General features: G+C 45.4%; 1 protein-coding gene and 1 long non-coding RNA gene across 3 annotated transcripts; both read right to left on the reverse strand.

Moving 5' to 3' along the window:
- Positions 1-87: 87 nt before the first annotated feature.
- On the reverse strand, positions 88-1,613 carry LOC311327829. 2 transcript variants are annotated; one of them, XR_014631147.1, is made up of 5 exons: positions 1,387-1,613; positions 1,077-1,128; positions 690-793; positions 429-482; positions 88-163 (listed from the first exon to the last, which is right to left on the reverse strand). It is a non-coding gene; the product is annotated as an uncharacterized lncRNA (long non-coding RNA). The 2 variants fall into 2 exon arrangements; XR_014631148.1 differs by having other exon boundaries at positions 125-482.
- A 2,431-nt stretch (positions 1,614-4,044) lies between these two features.
- On the reverse strand, positions 4,045-13,173 carry lin54 (lin-54 DREAM MuvB core complex component). Its single transcript, XM_084452368.1, has 14 exons — positions 13,077-13,173; positions 11,078-11,903; positions 10,843-10,951; positions 10,390-10,520; positions 10,011-10,169; positions 8,674-8,872; positions 8,485-8,558; positions 8,131-8,325; positions 7,861-7,952; positions 7,606-7,677; positions 7,409-7,511; positions 7,151-7,288; positions 6,476-6,678; positions 4,045-4,790 (listed from the first exon to the last, which is right to left on the reverse strand). The coding sequence occupies exons 2-14, from the start codon at positions 11,870-11,872 to the stop codon at positions 4,589-4,591; spliced, it is 2,472 nt and encodes an 823-aa protein (XP_084308494.1). The 5' UTR covers positions 11,873-11,903; positions 13,077-13,173; the 3' UTR covers positions 4,045-4,588.
- Between the last annotated feature and the right edge of the window lie 1,760 nt (positions 13,174-14,933).

A 14,933-nucleotide genomic window follows, 5' to 3' on the forward strand; every position in this document is an offset into this window, starting at 1 on the left:
GCAGTATAGTATGCCAGCAAACAATCCCAAACACAAAGAACATGCAAACAATGTCAGAAGATTAAACATTTTATTTCCATTAAAAATGCCAACAGTATAAAATGCAATTTGTCATCATGTAACATTGAGGGAAGGTTGGATATCCCATACACCTCACAGGGGCCTAAAGAAAAAGAGAAATCGATTAAGTACAGATTTGACAAACCTTGATAAAATGAGTGAAAATGCATGCCACCATTCTGATTTGTGAATGGGGCCATACAAACAAACATGATGGTTAGAATAGACTGTACCCTCATTTAAAATTCAAAGTAATCTTTCCCAAACATGTGATGGGTCAGATGGGTAGTGATTGGTCTAATCATTGGGACAGTGAAATCTCCATGGAAATCTCCCATGCTCAAAATTAATTTGATGTGATGGCTTACCTGGCCACAAGCAAGGAGGCAGTTACCTCATGGACTCATTGAGTCCATAATTACCTGCAGAAGTCAAAACAATAAGGTTTGAGCATAATCTCATTCACTCAACTACTGAAAAATGTTACTCAAGCCAAAAAAGTACCAGTTGGTGTGTCCTCATAATATATAATAATATAATCATAATGGTTCATGATGTGAACAGCAGAAAGATTTTAATCATTGGACGAGTAAATACAATCTTGGCAATCTTGCACGTGAGACACCCACCCATTCATAACATTCATTAGATGGAATGTGATGATTCTTCTGCCCCCAGGCAAGATCACGTGGTGGCAGTTAGGTATATCATGGTCCAATGACTCCATTATTACCTGCAGAAGGCAGAAAACAAAGATTTGAGGTTTCACTCACGACTACTGCAAAACATGACTCAATTAAACACCAACAAAGTGCTGGAATAAAGAACTGGAAAACTGATACCATAACATGATAACGACAGAAAAGTAGTATGTATTCGTCCTCATAATATATATTAACATAATCATAATGGTTCATGATGTGAACAGCAGAAGTATTTTAATCATCGGACGAGTAAATTGGTAGCCTCCATGCACATAATCAACAATACTAATTTCTAACGTTAATTGTTCTTACCTCATCATGCCCTGGATCTTGCCACCTCTCTTCAACATGGCATCGCTGGGTGCTGGGGAGGAAATCATTTGAGATTGATACAAGTTCTTCTAGGCAACTCACCACGTGCGCGCCAAAGGAATGGTCTCAATCAATGGCTAACAAAGCGTCCTCATATCTATATAATTACTAATCACGATGTCTCATTATGTGAACAGCATAAGTATTTAAATCATAAGACGCGTAATACATTTTTCAACCTCTCACGTCAGTAGTCTTGTAACAAGATGACGGGTATGAACGCCAATGCCATAATGGCCATTCAACTTACCAAGATAGCTAACGTTAGCTTGCTAGCTAGCCACATGAGGCTGGAGTAGGATACTCTGGTCCCTATTCCCCATGATTCCCAAAAAGGAAATAACTAGTTACTTCATCTCGGAGAAAATGTTCATGTCACCATAATAGCGGCATTAAAACGTATCGGTTTATAGCTACGGATCGCTTAATCGAACATTATCTAGGTACACGCCAGTGCGCCTGAACAAGTCATATGGACTAACGTGAACATTTGAGGAAGAGGTCGTTTTCCTGCAAAGCAGTGTGGGTACTGGAAAATACGTCAGAGGTTGCCTTCAGTACCACAGGAACTCCATGCTCCCTGTTAGCGCTGCACTCGTACAGAAATTAATAATATAACAAATAACAAAAAGGTCGGTCAAAAACGTTGTTCGGTGGGTAGTTATATCAGACAAGATGTTGGATATTAGACAGATATGATATATATAGAGCACCAACTGAAACAGACATTTTACAGAACTGTATAAATTTAATTTGCTTCATAGTATGCTTACAATTTACAGTCACAACATCTTACATACGTTTTACTGAATATAAATCATTTGAATTTGAAAATAAAAGTACTTAAAATCTGTGAGATACTTACTGTGTTATAGTAATGAGGATAAACATGAGATAAATTAAATAATACCAGACAGAAAGAGGTTTCTAGAATTGTGTCAAAAGAAAAAACTAGAGAAAAACAATTGATTTCAACTAAAAAGTAATACAGGCAATGGTCACATAACATAGTACAATCAACAAACCAAAACACTACACAGCATTTGCTTGAGTCTTTTGAAGAGTAGCAAGGAGGAGTGGTACAGATGAACGTCGTTCCAAGGTACCAATTAGGTTTATGAAAATGCTGGTATTGCAAAAGTTTATAAGATATGAAGAAGAACTGATGTTTACTCAACTGAACCCGATAGATGGCAAGTACAAGCCTCTGCTAAATTTTACAGAGCCAAATGTTGTATTCGACAACTGAGAATAGTTCTCAAGGTAGATTTAAATGTATGATTACTAAATTTGTAGTGTGTAGTACTCCCAGGGAGAACTATAGTAAAAACAAAACAAAAAAAATCCCTGCTCAATATAGCACAAATTGACAGTGAGCACATTCACACTAGCTTTGATTGTGCTTATCTTTAGGAAGCCCTTTGAAATGTTCCAACTAAACATGAGATTGAAAATGAATATTGGTACACAAGGACAATAAGGAGACTGACAAGAGAAAAAACATACGTTCAATGCCCTGAGCAGAGTGGCAACATAAGGCAAAAGTATCCTTTGAGAAATCCAACGAATTACACTAATAACATGTTTTTTAAAAACACACCCAAACACACACAAACACTCATATGCAACATGAAAGGGGTTTGGCGTTGTGGGCAAAACATTACTTCCTTTCTTCATGAACTACCCAATACAGAGCACCGTGACCATATTAAAACTGAATTCACTGAGGTCTAATCATGTGTTACCTGGTAATGCATGATCATGCAAAAAGCTACCAAGTCCAATCATCAACTCACTGGAGACCAAAGGCACTCAAGTTTCAGTGTTCATGCTAAACAGAGGACTAGATCCATTATCCAGTTACGCGACGTTTAAAGCCTGGCTCTCCTGTGCCTGCTACCACACCAGGGTGAGCTACTCTCCACGGCTCCTCATCTAGGCTCACAATGATCAAGTTATTGAGAATTTCGTAGCAGATAGAAAACACTCAGATGAGTAGTTAAAAGGTGGGTTTATAAGATCAGTTAAAGTTTCCTTTAAAATAGTGGGCACATTTCTGTATTTCAATGTCAGTCTGAGGTACAATGAGGTCTTTCTTCTTTCGTATTTTTTGGGACAGATATTACTATAACGTTGACATCATGAGATGTCCAAACAGATGTCCAACAACTTTGCCATTACCTATCCCTACACACAACATTTCCCCAACTTCCGCCCCCAGTCAATCGGTATGCTACATACTGAGAGTTTATCAAATGGAAATAGCATTAAAATTTGTGATAAAATTGCATTTTGGAATAGAATTGAATTTGCACACCAGTTGAAAGCACAGTTAAAAGAATGAAGTCTGTCAAGCAAGTTTTCTTGCTACTGTGAAGAGAAATCATGATTGGATCTTGGGCTGCATGAAGAATATGGACTGTGACTCTCTTTTCCTCCTCTATGTTCAGAATCATCAGAAATGAATATCAGAAAAGGGAATATTTTGATAAAGAGAGTCACATGCTTACTTAGCCATTATGGGGTTAAGAGGAGAAACTAGGTGAGAAGTAGAAGAAAAAGATGTCAAAATACCAGTTTGCAAAAGTGTACACACACGGTAATTGTATCACAACCCTTGCTTCTCCCTACTTAACACAACAAAGAAAACCGCTGTGCAATCCCAGTCAGAGATGGTGTAGTGATCCCAGAACAAGGTCACATCTCCTCCGATGCCATGGGTCTCTTGGACATCATCCTGGTTGCCCTGGTGACAGGAGGCAGATGAACAGGAGTGGTCCTTCACAACCTGTCCCAGTGCACCTTTCATTCCGACACAAGCTCTAGCTCTGAGTAGGAGTTCCATTGAGAGGCATCAATCTAAGATCAGCCTGTTCTCCCAAAATTGAATGTCTCGGTGGATAAAAAAAGATTTTTTTCAATCAGTGTCCAGGGGCACCTTCGACCTAAACAAGGACAGACGAGCTGTGGTCCAAAGCGTCAGTAAGACTCTGTAGTGCGGCCTCAACACTGCTCTGCCCAGGCCTAGGCTAGTCCACCGCACACGGGCAGGTCTCGGGTGAAGACGCATCCCGACCCAGGCAGTACCTCAGCGATAACACTGAGGCGCGCTTCGTCTGAGAGGGTTTTGGCTGCATCCCTTTGTCCTTCCCAACGGTTGAGAGCGCAGTCGTACTCCCTCCCGGCTCTGTCTAGCCTACGGCGGCAGGCACCCGAACCGGCCTACTCGCTGCCCGAGGGTTAACGCCTCGTCTCGGTGGGGACCAGTTAGACCCGTCAGCTGATGATGCAGTCTGCCTAGAGTCTTCGTCCTCCTAATGAGCCTGACGGGCGGGAGAGAGAGAACGGGGACGTCCTCGCCTCCCGGGCCCAATGCTAACTCTCAGAGAGAGAGAGGAAGAGAGAGAGAGAGGGAGGGGGAGAGAGGGAGAGAGAGAGCCGCGGAGCCTGGCCTAGCAGTTGATGGAGGGACAGTCTGTTTTGGCTTTGCCCGCCGAGCTGATGATCCTCATGAGGCAGCGTCCGAACTCCTCCAGGATCATCCGCTCCGCCTGGGCCTGGGGCTGGTCGGCCAGCTCTGCCTGCTCCGCCTGCTCCAGCAGGCACTCGCACGTCGCCTCCGCCACCTCCTTCGTCACAAATGTGAAGGGCAACCTGCGGGAGGTGACAAAGGGATCAGAAGACAAGACACACATTTTCACAATTCACATGAATCTTCAGCTTCCACTTACACCCATATCTTAAAGGGATAGTTCAGAATTTTGGACATAGGGCCAGCCTCATTTTCAACTTATTAGTTATGTTGATTGAAATCCTTTTCTGCTGCTTCCATGCTGCTGCTTGTTTGGGATAACGCAAGCGCAATGCAATAGTATGTGGTAGCATCCACTATCAAACTCACTTAAACCCTCCATAGTGCACCTAAAGCAAATAAAATATGAGGACAGTCTGTCGGAGGTTAATTTGAGTGTTTATACCATTGTTTTTGAAGTCAAACTATCATTGAATAATTTACTTTGTGGGGTCCTATTTTCTCGGTGGAAGTAGGAAGGTGGAGTGATACTTCACATTACCTAGGAATGTAAACACCGCCACTACATTATGTAGGTAAGTATCGCTCCGCCACCCTAATTCCATAAAGAGGTCCATACAAAGTAAAGGATCCAACAAAAAATAACCCCTGTCGTAGATTGCTGTGCAATAAACTGTAAAAAAGAAAGATATAGCATTGTTTCTCCATTCACATAAGTGTGTTATTCAAGTTTTCCATAGTATAACAGTGCTGTGTGCAATGTGCAATGTCTGTTAGGTCAAAAGTTCCCCACAAAACGTGATCAGAAGGTACAGAACATAGCTACTTATGCTGTGCCAGACAGACTCATGAATGTGTAACATGAATATGTAACGTGAATGTAAATTTCCCTTAAACAATACGATAACAAAGAGACAGGGTCCTCTGGCAGATCAACAGACCCTTTTCTCAGCAGCCATTTTGATATATCATAGCAGGACAAAACACCGGTGTAATTGATCAAATTAATTAAGATCCCGTTCTGTTTAGTGTGTCACAGCCATTCTAGTGAGCCAGCACGCACGATATCAGGGCCCTGGCCCACCTAAATCCTAAATGAAACAGGGCCGTAATGTTATTAATTACAGCTGTGTTTACCCTGCAATAACACGTCAAAATGGCTGCTGGGTAAAAAGGTCTATAGCTGACCTGTGAAAGAGATACCACAGACCACGTTTTATGGCGGAAAAACGTTCCCCCTGCCTGACATGGTTCTGAGATAAGGTGGACAACGATATTAGAAATGCTCTCACACCCCCACGTGAACACCCAAAGGAGCAGCAGCATGGAAGCAGCTGAAAATGATCTCAATCAACAACATGGTAAATGGACTGCACTTATATAGCACATTTAAGTGCTTTACAATGGCCTCTCATTCACCCATTCACACACAGCAGCTGCCATGCAAGGTGCTAGCCTGCTCATTGGGAGAAATTTAGGGTTCAGTGTTTTGCCCAAGGACACTTCGACATGTGGACAGGAGGAGCCGGGATTCGAACCGCCGACCCTACGATCACTGGACGACCCGCTCTACCTCCTGAGCCACAGCCGCCCCGAAAACATGGGTAAGTCGAAAATAAGACCCTATGTCTGGTAATCCCGATCTATCCTTGTAATATCATAGCACGGAAGCTCTGATAAAATTCCTAGTCCAAGGCCAAACCTCCAGTAATAATAACAACTCTAGCTCTTCAGACAAATGATGATTCATTCTTCAGTCCACTCTGCCATCTAGTGGCTACACGGGAGGGAGCGTGGAGAGTCTTACCTCCCTCCTCCGCTGGTGATGGCCGGGGTGGTCCGCGTGAGCAGGTCGGAGATCTGGGAGGAGAGCTTGGTCTTGGCCGCTGTCTGCTGTTGGACCCTGACCTCGGCCGCGTCCGCCAGGTGCATCAGGGTCTTCCTCTCCGGGCTCTCCTCGAAGTTCTTACAGCCCACGCACTTACAGATGGACGAGCACATAATCTTGGCCTGGGAGAGGGAGAAGGTTTAACAGGTAGTTTTGCTGAGGCTGCATCTGTGATGGGTGTCGCTGCGTCGCTCGTCAGTATCGCTTCTACCCTCGCTGGTCCGCGATGGATTCGATCTCAGGTCTCAGAACAACACATGACCGCCTCAAGATGAAGCTTTAGCCAGCTAAGCCACCGAAAATATTAGCTATTAATACTACTATTAAAATAAAAATACTAGCTATTTAATGATGCGGGTGGGCGGTATTTATGAGTGAGTTTAACCAATTGAACATCTCAATTGTTTTAATGGGACTATTGGTGGAGGGGGCGTACCTAGGCGGGCTTCATAAAGATCAAAGCAGGTGAGGGGAGGGACACGAAGAGGGAAAGAGGAACAGTAGATATTAGAAGCTGACATCCGGACATGGCTGATAGTTACAGGGCGGGAGAGGGAGAGGGAGAGGGAGAGGGAGAGGGAGAGGAAGGCCTACTTCATAACACTCGCAGTAGTTCTTCAGGCAGCCCGATCGTTTGCAGTTGCAGCCTTTGCTGTGCCGGCGATCCGACTCCCCCTCTTTGCCTTTGCCGATCTTGGGCTTGAACGCCTCCGGGTTCCTATCCAGACACGTCTGTGGAAACATAGACTTAGATTTTCTTGCTGTTGATGACATGGGAGTAATTCAGATCAGGTTAGTGGAACTGAAGCGTCGAGGTGTTATTTTTCCCGCCATCAGACCGTTCCTCCTCACCTTTATGGCTTTCAGTCGTTCCGTCTCGTGCTCCAGGTTGTTGAAGCAGTTGGTGCAGTTGCAGTTGCTGCAGAACTCGCCGTTAGCGAAGCAGTCGCAGTACCTGCGGAGAGGACAGAGCGCGCAGGTCGGCCCGGGAGAATGAAAAGCCGCGGAAGGAACGGGGGCGAGCGGTTTCCTATCCCGCGGGTACTTACAGTTTGAGACACTGGGACTTGGTGCAGTTGCACGGTTTCCTCGGCCTTGAGGTTGCGTCCGACGTCGATAAGCTGAGGGGGAGACGATATTTTGAAATAAAACGACAACGACAACCCGTGTTTCTATTTCCGCGGACGGGGACATCGAAAAGAGATGTTTAATGTCGCAAAATCCTCTACTCCGACAAGCCGGGAGTCCCGTTTCGATTGGCCTGCCTGTGAGCATAACATTATTAGCATCATAGAGGTTCTTACCCGTTGATAGGCAGCCTGGCCTGGGTTTGAATGGAGGGGGGCGTGGAGAACGTAGAGCTGCTGGCTAGAGTCACAAACGCCGACTGCTGGATCTACAGAACAGAGGCCGACACAGAGGGAGGGGGAGAGAGAGAGAGACTGTCAAGCTGGAGCCAGGAACCAGGTACGGTATCAAGTATCACATTCCTCACTTTGATCCAGATAACCCTGAGTATTGGTGAAGCCGATGACGAGCGAAGACGAGCCGACGCTCCGCGGTGAGCCGCTGACCTGGGTGACGTATTGTGCGGGGAGGACGGCGTAGCCCACGTTTCCGCCTCCGGGGGCCGGGGCCAGCACGGTGCCTGGGGGGAGGTTGGTGAGGTTGGGCTGGATCTGGGGCAGGGAGGTGGCGGGCATGATGAGACGCTGCTGGGTCTGGGTGGTCACCACCTGGGCCGCTGACGTCAAGGACTTGGGGACCACCTGAGAGACGACACTCGGGGGCGTTAGTGCCCTTTTTACGAATGGCAAGACTCGCGGACATGGAGACAGACCTCTTAGTGTGAGACTAGGGCAGAAAACTGGCCCGTGGCAAAGTGTGTGTGTGTGTGTGTTTTGTGTGTGTGTGCGTGCAAAAGTCACCTGCTTCATGCTCTGTGTTGGGACAATGGGGACAGACATCCTTACAGCTGCTGTGTTGACCACCATGGTCTTGGCTGCGGGAGACAAGACAGGTGTCCATCACGTTATTAGGGGGAGCTGTAGGGGCCGGAGACAACGGCAGTCCAGGGGACCAGGAAGGAAAGAGGGAGGGTGGGTGGCGTGTCTGACCTGGCTGGATGGAGGGGGTGTTGGTGCTGGGGCTGCCCGCGTGCCCGGTGCTGCTGGCCGTGCAGGCGGTCACCAGGCGGACGTAGTGGAACCTGCTGCCCGGTACCTGGATCTGCTGCACGTTGGACTGCGTGGCCAGGGGGATGATGGTCTTATACTGGGGGGCTCCCACTGACACTGTCTGTACTGGTTTCATGTTCTGGCAGGAGAGGAGAGAATAGCATGCATTCAGAAGGACAGTACAAGAGAGTGGGTCGTATGTCCACCTCCCTTGTTCTCTGTAAAGCGCATTGTGTTGCCTCTGGGTATGAAATGCGCTATACAAATAAAGCTTTGATTGATTGATTGATTGATACAAAACCATGAGAACTCACAGGATTGACAATGTCTTGACCCCTACTATCTATAATAGCTATTATAAAACGGCTAGATCCGACCGCGCATTGTGATTGGCCAAGACGCATTCGGAACCGTGCCAATAACCATGATATACCAACAGGCAAATCACCGGTAATGGTATCACTCCGTAAACACTGCCAGCTGCGTTAGGTTGCAGAGAACTATTTCGGATGGCAGATGGTTGCAAGCAACGAAAACTCATCGTTTTCACACAAAAAAACAAAATCTTAGTGCTGTTGTATAAAAGCAATAACATACCTGAGGTTGTCCTTTGTTGTGGTTATTGTCAATGATAGGGAGTGCTTTATTGTGGTTATTGTCAATGATAGGGAGTGCTTTATTGTGGTTATTGGCACGGCTTTGCTGCGTTCGTAGGCAGCGCAGCTCGAGTACCGTAGCCAGCCAAATAGCCAAATAACCACAATAAAGCATTCCCTCTCGTTTGTTATTGCATAATTATCAAATCAAACTTTATTGGTATAGCGCATTTCATACACAGAGGCAACACAATGCGCTTTACAGAGAGCAATGGGGGGGTGGGCATAGGTCTCACTCCTACATATTCTAGAGGGAAGCAAAAAAAAAAAAAATTTCACCCAAGGGGCCAGAAAAGTGAGCTGTAAAAATTCTTCCCTGACCTCTCTCAACGAGAACTCTCTCAAGTTCCTGGAAAATTCTATTGGCTAAGATTTACAGAGCAATAAACATGGGCTAAATACTTCATAAGAGAGACATGACTAACAATAGAGTGCACAAATAGTTACAGAGATGTTGCCTACATGGTAGTCCATTATGTTTTAGCTATAATTACTATAACTATTATCTAATAGCCGAAATACCCATTATATAGACACAGGTATTGTGTAAGACATTCACTTGCAGGGCCTGAACCACTGACCGACCGTGTGAAAGCTGGTGTGCCTCAGAGGTTTGCTCACCTGTGCTGTGGTCTGGCTGGACACCACCTTGGCTGGTGAGGTGGCGGTGGCCGCCTGCATGGTGAGAATCTGCTGGCCAAGGGCGGCCATGTTGAGAGGCAGAGCCACAGACTTCTGTGGAGAGCTGGGGGCCTGGGAGGCCATCGACACGACCGTCAGCTGTTATAAAGACACAATAACACGGAAAGAAGAGCGTGTTAATGACGGAGAAAGACGTATTGTAATAAGTATGTTATAAGTATTCTGAATACAAATGTGTTTAAAAATGATTTCTATTGAATTATTTATTTTTTTATGTTCTATGAAGACTTATATAAAGTTTGTCCGGAGCTTTTGGGACAGGGTGTGGAGCGGGAGTGGCGGTCCGAGCAGGTCTGACCTTGCTCGGGGATTTGAAGGGTGAGATGGCGATCTTGGTGCTGGACAGGCTCTGTGCGCTGGTGCTGAGAGGCTCAGAGATGGTGATGGTCCTAGGTGGCGTCACCGGGGTGCTCTGGGACAGGACACGCCCTGGGGGCGGGGCACACAACCACAGCACTTACAACGAGAAGGTCAGAACATAAGGTGGCATACATCTATACAAAAGTTAATGATTTCGATATCAATAAATACCACCATAAGCCCTTGAGGTGAATATTAATCAATAAAACATCTATTAACAGTGCAGATAATTTGATCCAAACCATTTATTTGCTGCTTATAACAGCAAGAAAGATTAGTTACAGAGGGGAGATAAATAGGGATGCTAAAAATAATTATTACACAGCTGAGTTATAGCACAAGCAACCGTGATGTTCCAAATGAAATAAATAATAGTTGTGAATGTAAATACCTGCAATAACAGGGGACACCGATGTCTGAGATGTCAAGCCTTTGCTGTTTACAGTTTTTGTGATTATAAACTTGATTGGTCCCGCAGAGGATACTGTTTTCTTTGCAATCTGTTGAGAAGTATGTTCATTTTTTTATTAACCATAATAAAATATCCACAAAGCCCAGGGCATAATATTCACATCAATAATAATATACTCATTACACGGTTGTGTCGAGCATCTGAGATCTCTCACCTGGACGCCTGTCTTCAGCTGCTGGGCCTGCAGTGTGGACATCTGGCTGGCAGTGCTCATGGCCTGTAGGCCCACGACTGGTTTCAGCTCAGTCCTTCCCCCGATGGTCACCACTTTGAACTGGGGGGTCTGGGCCTTGCCGTCCCCCGTGCCCAGCCCCGTGCCGGGCTTGATCCCGGTGTGGGGCAGCTGCAGGACGATGGGCTGCCCTGACTTCCCTATGGCTGTGACTAATAGCTTTTGTCCATCCTGCTTGATAACTTGGGTGGCGGTGCCGGCTGACTTAGCGGTGTCAGCGGCCTGAGAGGAGGCAACCTTGTTGAGGATGATCTGGTGGTTTGCAGCGGATATGGTGAAGGGGGCAGAGAGTTTCTGTAGTCCACTTGTGGTGACGCTAACCACCGTTGGGCTGCCTGTGGTTTTGGGGTTGGGTGAGGTGGTGGTGGAGGAGGAGGAGGCAGTGACCGGTCTGAGGGAGAGGGCCGGGGATGAGGACACGCTGGAGGGGCTGAGGAAGAGCTGGGTCCCGGAGCTCAGCGCACAGAGGGTCGAGTCTGTGGCGGTGGAGGTGGTCAGAGCTTGGGTGCGCTGGGTCGGAAGAGGGGCGTCTGACAGGCTCACGATTTCCGGGACGTTCGGCAGGTCTGTTTCCATGGGGACCGGTGCATCCTTGGGCTCCGATTGGACTGGGGCAGCAGACGACTGGGAGGGAGGGTCGTCCTCCATTACTATGGCCTCCGTGTCCATAATTTCATCAGGAAGGAGACTGTTGAGCTCTGGTGACACTACATCCATGTCGGCAACTTGCAGTCTCAGCTCTTAGTCACTGTGGAGAATAGAAAAGAGCCTCAAAATATAAAGGTGCAATAGACCTTGATTTTTTATTTCAGAAATTTCTAAATTCAATCACTAATCATTCAAATCTGCATATGAAAAGCATTCTAATTTTCAGTGTTTAATAAGCTGTTCATGTTGAAAAAAGATCCACAAGCACAAACATGTACAGGAAGAAACAATACAACACATATTTTGAACAGTGTTTTGCACATCAAGGAGGACAATTAAAGGCCAAATGGCGTAACGTTACTGTATGTGACATGGTGAACTGTAAATGTATAGAAAAACAAGTTGGCTCTCATCTGCTAACTCACGAATGCCATTCCCACTAATCTTAATTAATTCAAAAAACCCGAAAAGATTAAGAGAAGGGAGGGAAGCTGACACTACATGCAGAAATTCCGAGGATAACTGCAAAAATCATCAGTTTTTACAGTAGGCTGTCAAGGGTATGCATCAGCTAGAAGCTAGCTAGCTAACACGCAAACTCAGAAATAACAACAATTGCTTTAAACTGACCAACTATGTTTTGGATAAACAAACTTCTATTATGCATCATAACTAGTTGAATACGGTAAAAGTTATTATACATTTGCAATAAAACACACAATGTAGTCTCGTGTTGCGGAGGCTGACTAGTTTAGCAAGACGGCTACAATGGGCAACATCGTTTTGACATCCAGGGCCAGCCGGATCAAGACCGGGTAGGATAAAATCGCACTCCATAATAAATGTTCATCAAAGTAGCCCAAAACCCGACGACTAACTAGGCTGCGAGGGGTGTAGTCAATAAGAAATCGGTAAATAAACGCACATGGAGTAAGTAATACGGATAAGTAATTTGATGAATTGAGATGCATTGTTCATTTTGAATTTCTATATGAATTGACATGCACAGGTATGAGAAGTTAGTTCATAGTCATTATAAATATTGGGACTTCTTAAATAAGTGATCAGGAGATTATTTCGCTTAATCTGTCTAGGAAATGTGTGGCCAAACGCATCAACTTTTTAATTTTTGACTACTGTGAAGTCCTCCTCCCAACACCGGCGTTCACATCAATTGGATCCAGTGCCATAGCTCGAATGGAAAGCTAGCTTGCGAATAGCTTGGCTAGGCCCCTGTCCTGACCATCCCAGAGAATAACAATCTTTGTCCTACCTCTGTTGAACGCCAAATTAAACCGCTCCACGCGGATTGTAGGCAATAGATGGTAATGGAATCGGTTTTAATGAAGCTAGTCTGCAAGAAGGTAAACGATCGGGGATCTAATTCTTGTTTTTGTAACTAAGAGGTCTGTCAACATCTATTGGTGACAGCACCACCAGCACACTGAACGACAGTGCTGCTTGCTCGCTACGTTACTATTTCAGGCCGGGGTAGGATTTCGAAAGATCCGCCATTTTCACCTCGTCATCAGTTCAACTAGCTGAAGACAAAATGCTGAAGAGATGAAAAGGATTAAAAGGCAATGCAAAACGCCCAGGGAGAGATGATGTGTTTACTAGGGGATCGTTACCCGTGCACGAATAGGGAGGTTGTTATGCATTATTTGCAACTGTTTATTTACACAAGGCCCCTGAATCATCTATGTGAAGGCACCTCTGACAGCTTGTAAGTGTAGAACCAGTAAACACTTAAAAGAGAGTCTCCAACCTTATAAGGAATCTAAATAGTACAGGGCCCCATACACTCTGCTGTAAATACGGACCTACGTTACAACTTTGCCCATAATAAGATAACGTCTGTGGATCTAAAGAACCAAATTGAAGCAGATAGCTATAGACACCAACAGGGATGTGTGGCAAGGATTCATTTGCTAGAATATACTGTCCAATACAGCAGTATTACACATTAATACATCTGCTATAAGCAAATGTAACGTTACTTTATAAGCCCTATTTAATAATGCATTAATAGCTATCTAACTAGCAATGCACCTAGACTAGCCAATAGTAGTTAGCTAGCTAGTAACCAGTGCTAGTAGATAAAGTATCGTTAAAGGGCGTCAGATGACTGTATTGCAACAACACTGCGTAGGCAAGAAATCTAACTTGGACATGCTTGGGAGGTTTCGTTTTTAAGATAGCTTGCTAGCTAATGTATCATCAGCTGTTCGCTAGCTTAGCTATCTAGGGCTAACGTTACGTTCGCTAGCTAGCCCAGCCACCAGCACCAACATTGCGTTATATGGTATGGGGTGGTTCATAAAAAAGCTAGCTAACCTTTAGCAAACAACCTCCTTTCACACAGTCAGTCACTAAACAAATTACTTGCCTTTTCGCAAGGAAAATTATTTTGTGCCCTTCTCAAACTTCACCGATCCGCAGCGGTGGTAATGTACATCCCGGTAAAACACACAAATAAAGACGATTGTTCAAAATACCGCGCCGAGCGCCATTCACTCTAACATCCCATAATAAGAGGGACATTCGTTTTAGGTAACCCGAGCTGTACCCCGTCACCTGACTAGTAGTCCTAGTAAGTAGCCTACTTCATTGATCCCGGGGGGGGGATCAGAGACAACAGAGTAACAGACTAGAACACACATTTACAAAATATACAGAAATCTAAATGTACAAGAGTAACAAACAAGTCTATAGCCGATTCATAGCCTAGGTAGGTTCCTGGACTTCCTGTTGCATAGACCCCAAGTGGTAAAGGTAGGCAACCACACCTCATCCTCTCTCACCCTCAACACAGGAGCCCCCAGGGCTGTGTCCTGTCCCCACTACTGTACTCCCTGTATGAACACAACTGTGTAGCCACCTTTGACTCCAATTCCATTGTTGAGTTTGTCGACAACATAGCAGTGATAAGCCTGATCTCCATTAATAATGAGAAGGCATATCTGGAGGAGGTGAGGCTCCTGACCTAGTGGTGTCAAGATAACAACCTCCATCTGAATGTCAGCAAAACAAAGGAGATGCTGGCGGACTTTGGGAGGAAGCAGGAAAGGAACTGCGCCCCCTTAACCATCAGTGGGGCCCCTGTAGAGAGAGTGGACAGTTTCAAGTA

Source organism: Borostomias antarcticus (genome assembly GCF_949987555.1).
Source record: "Borostomias antarcticus genome assembly, chromosome: 2".
Classification (NCBI taxonomy): domain Eukaryota; kingdom Metazoa; phylum Chordata; class Actinopteri; order Stomiiformes; family Stomiidae; genus Borostomias; species Borostomias antarcticus.

Coding starts and splice junctions, on each gene's coding strand:
- lin54 (XM_084452368.1), bottom strand. CDS start 11,872: ATGGATGTAGTGTCACCAGAGCTCAACAGTCTCCTTCCTGATGAAATT. Junction 7,289..7,408: donor AACGACTGAAAGCCATAAAG/GTGAGGAGGAAC, acceptor ATGTTTCCACAG/ACGTGTCTGGATAGGAACCC. Junction 4,791..6,475: donor ATCACCAGCGGAGGAGGGAG/GTAAGACTCTCC, acceptor CACCTCCCGCAG/GTTGCCCTTCACATTTGTGA.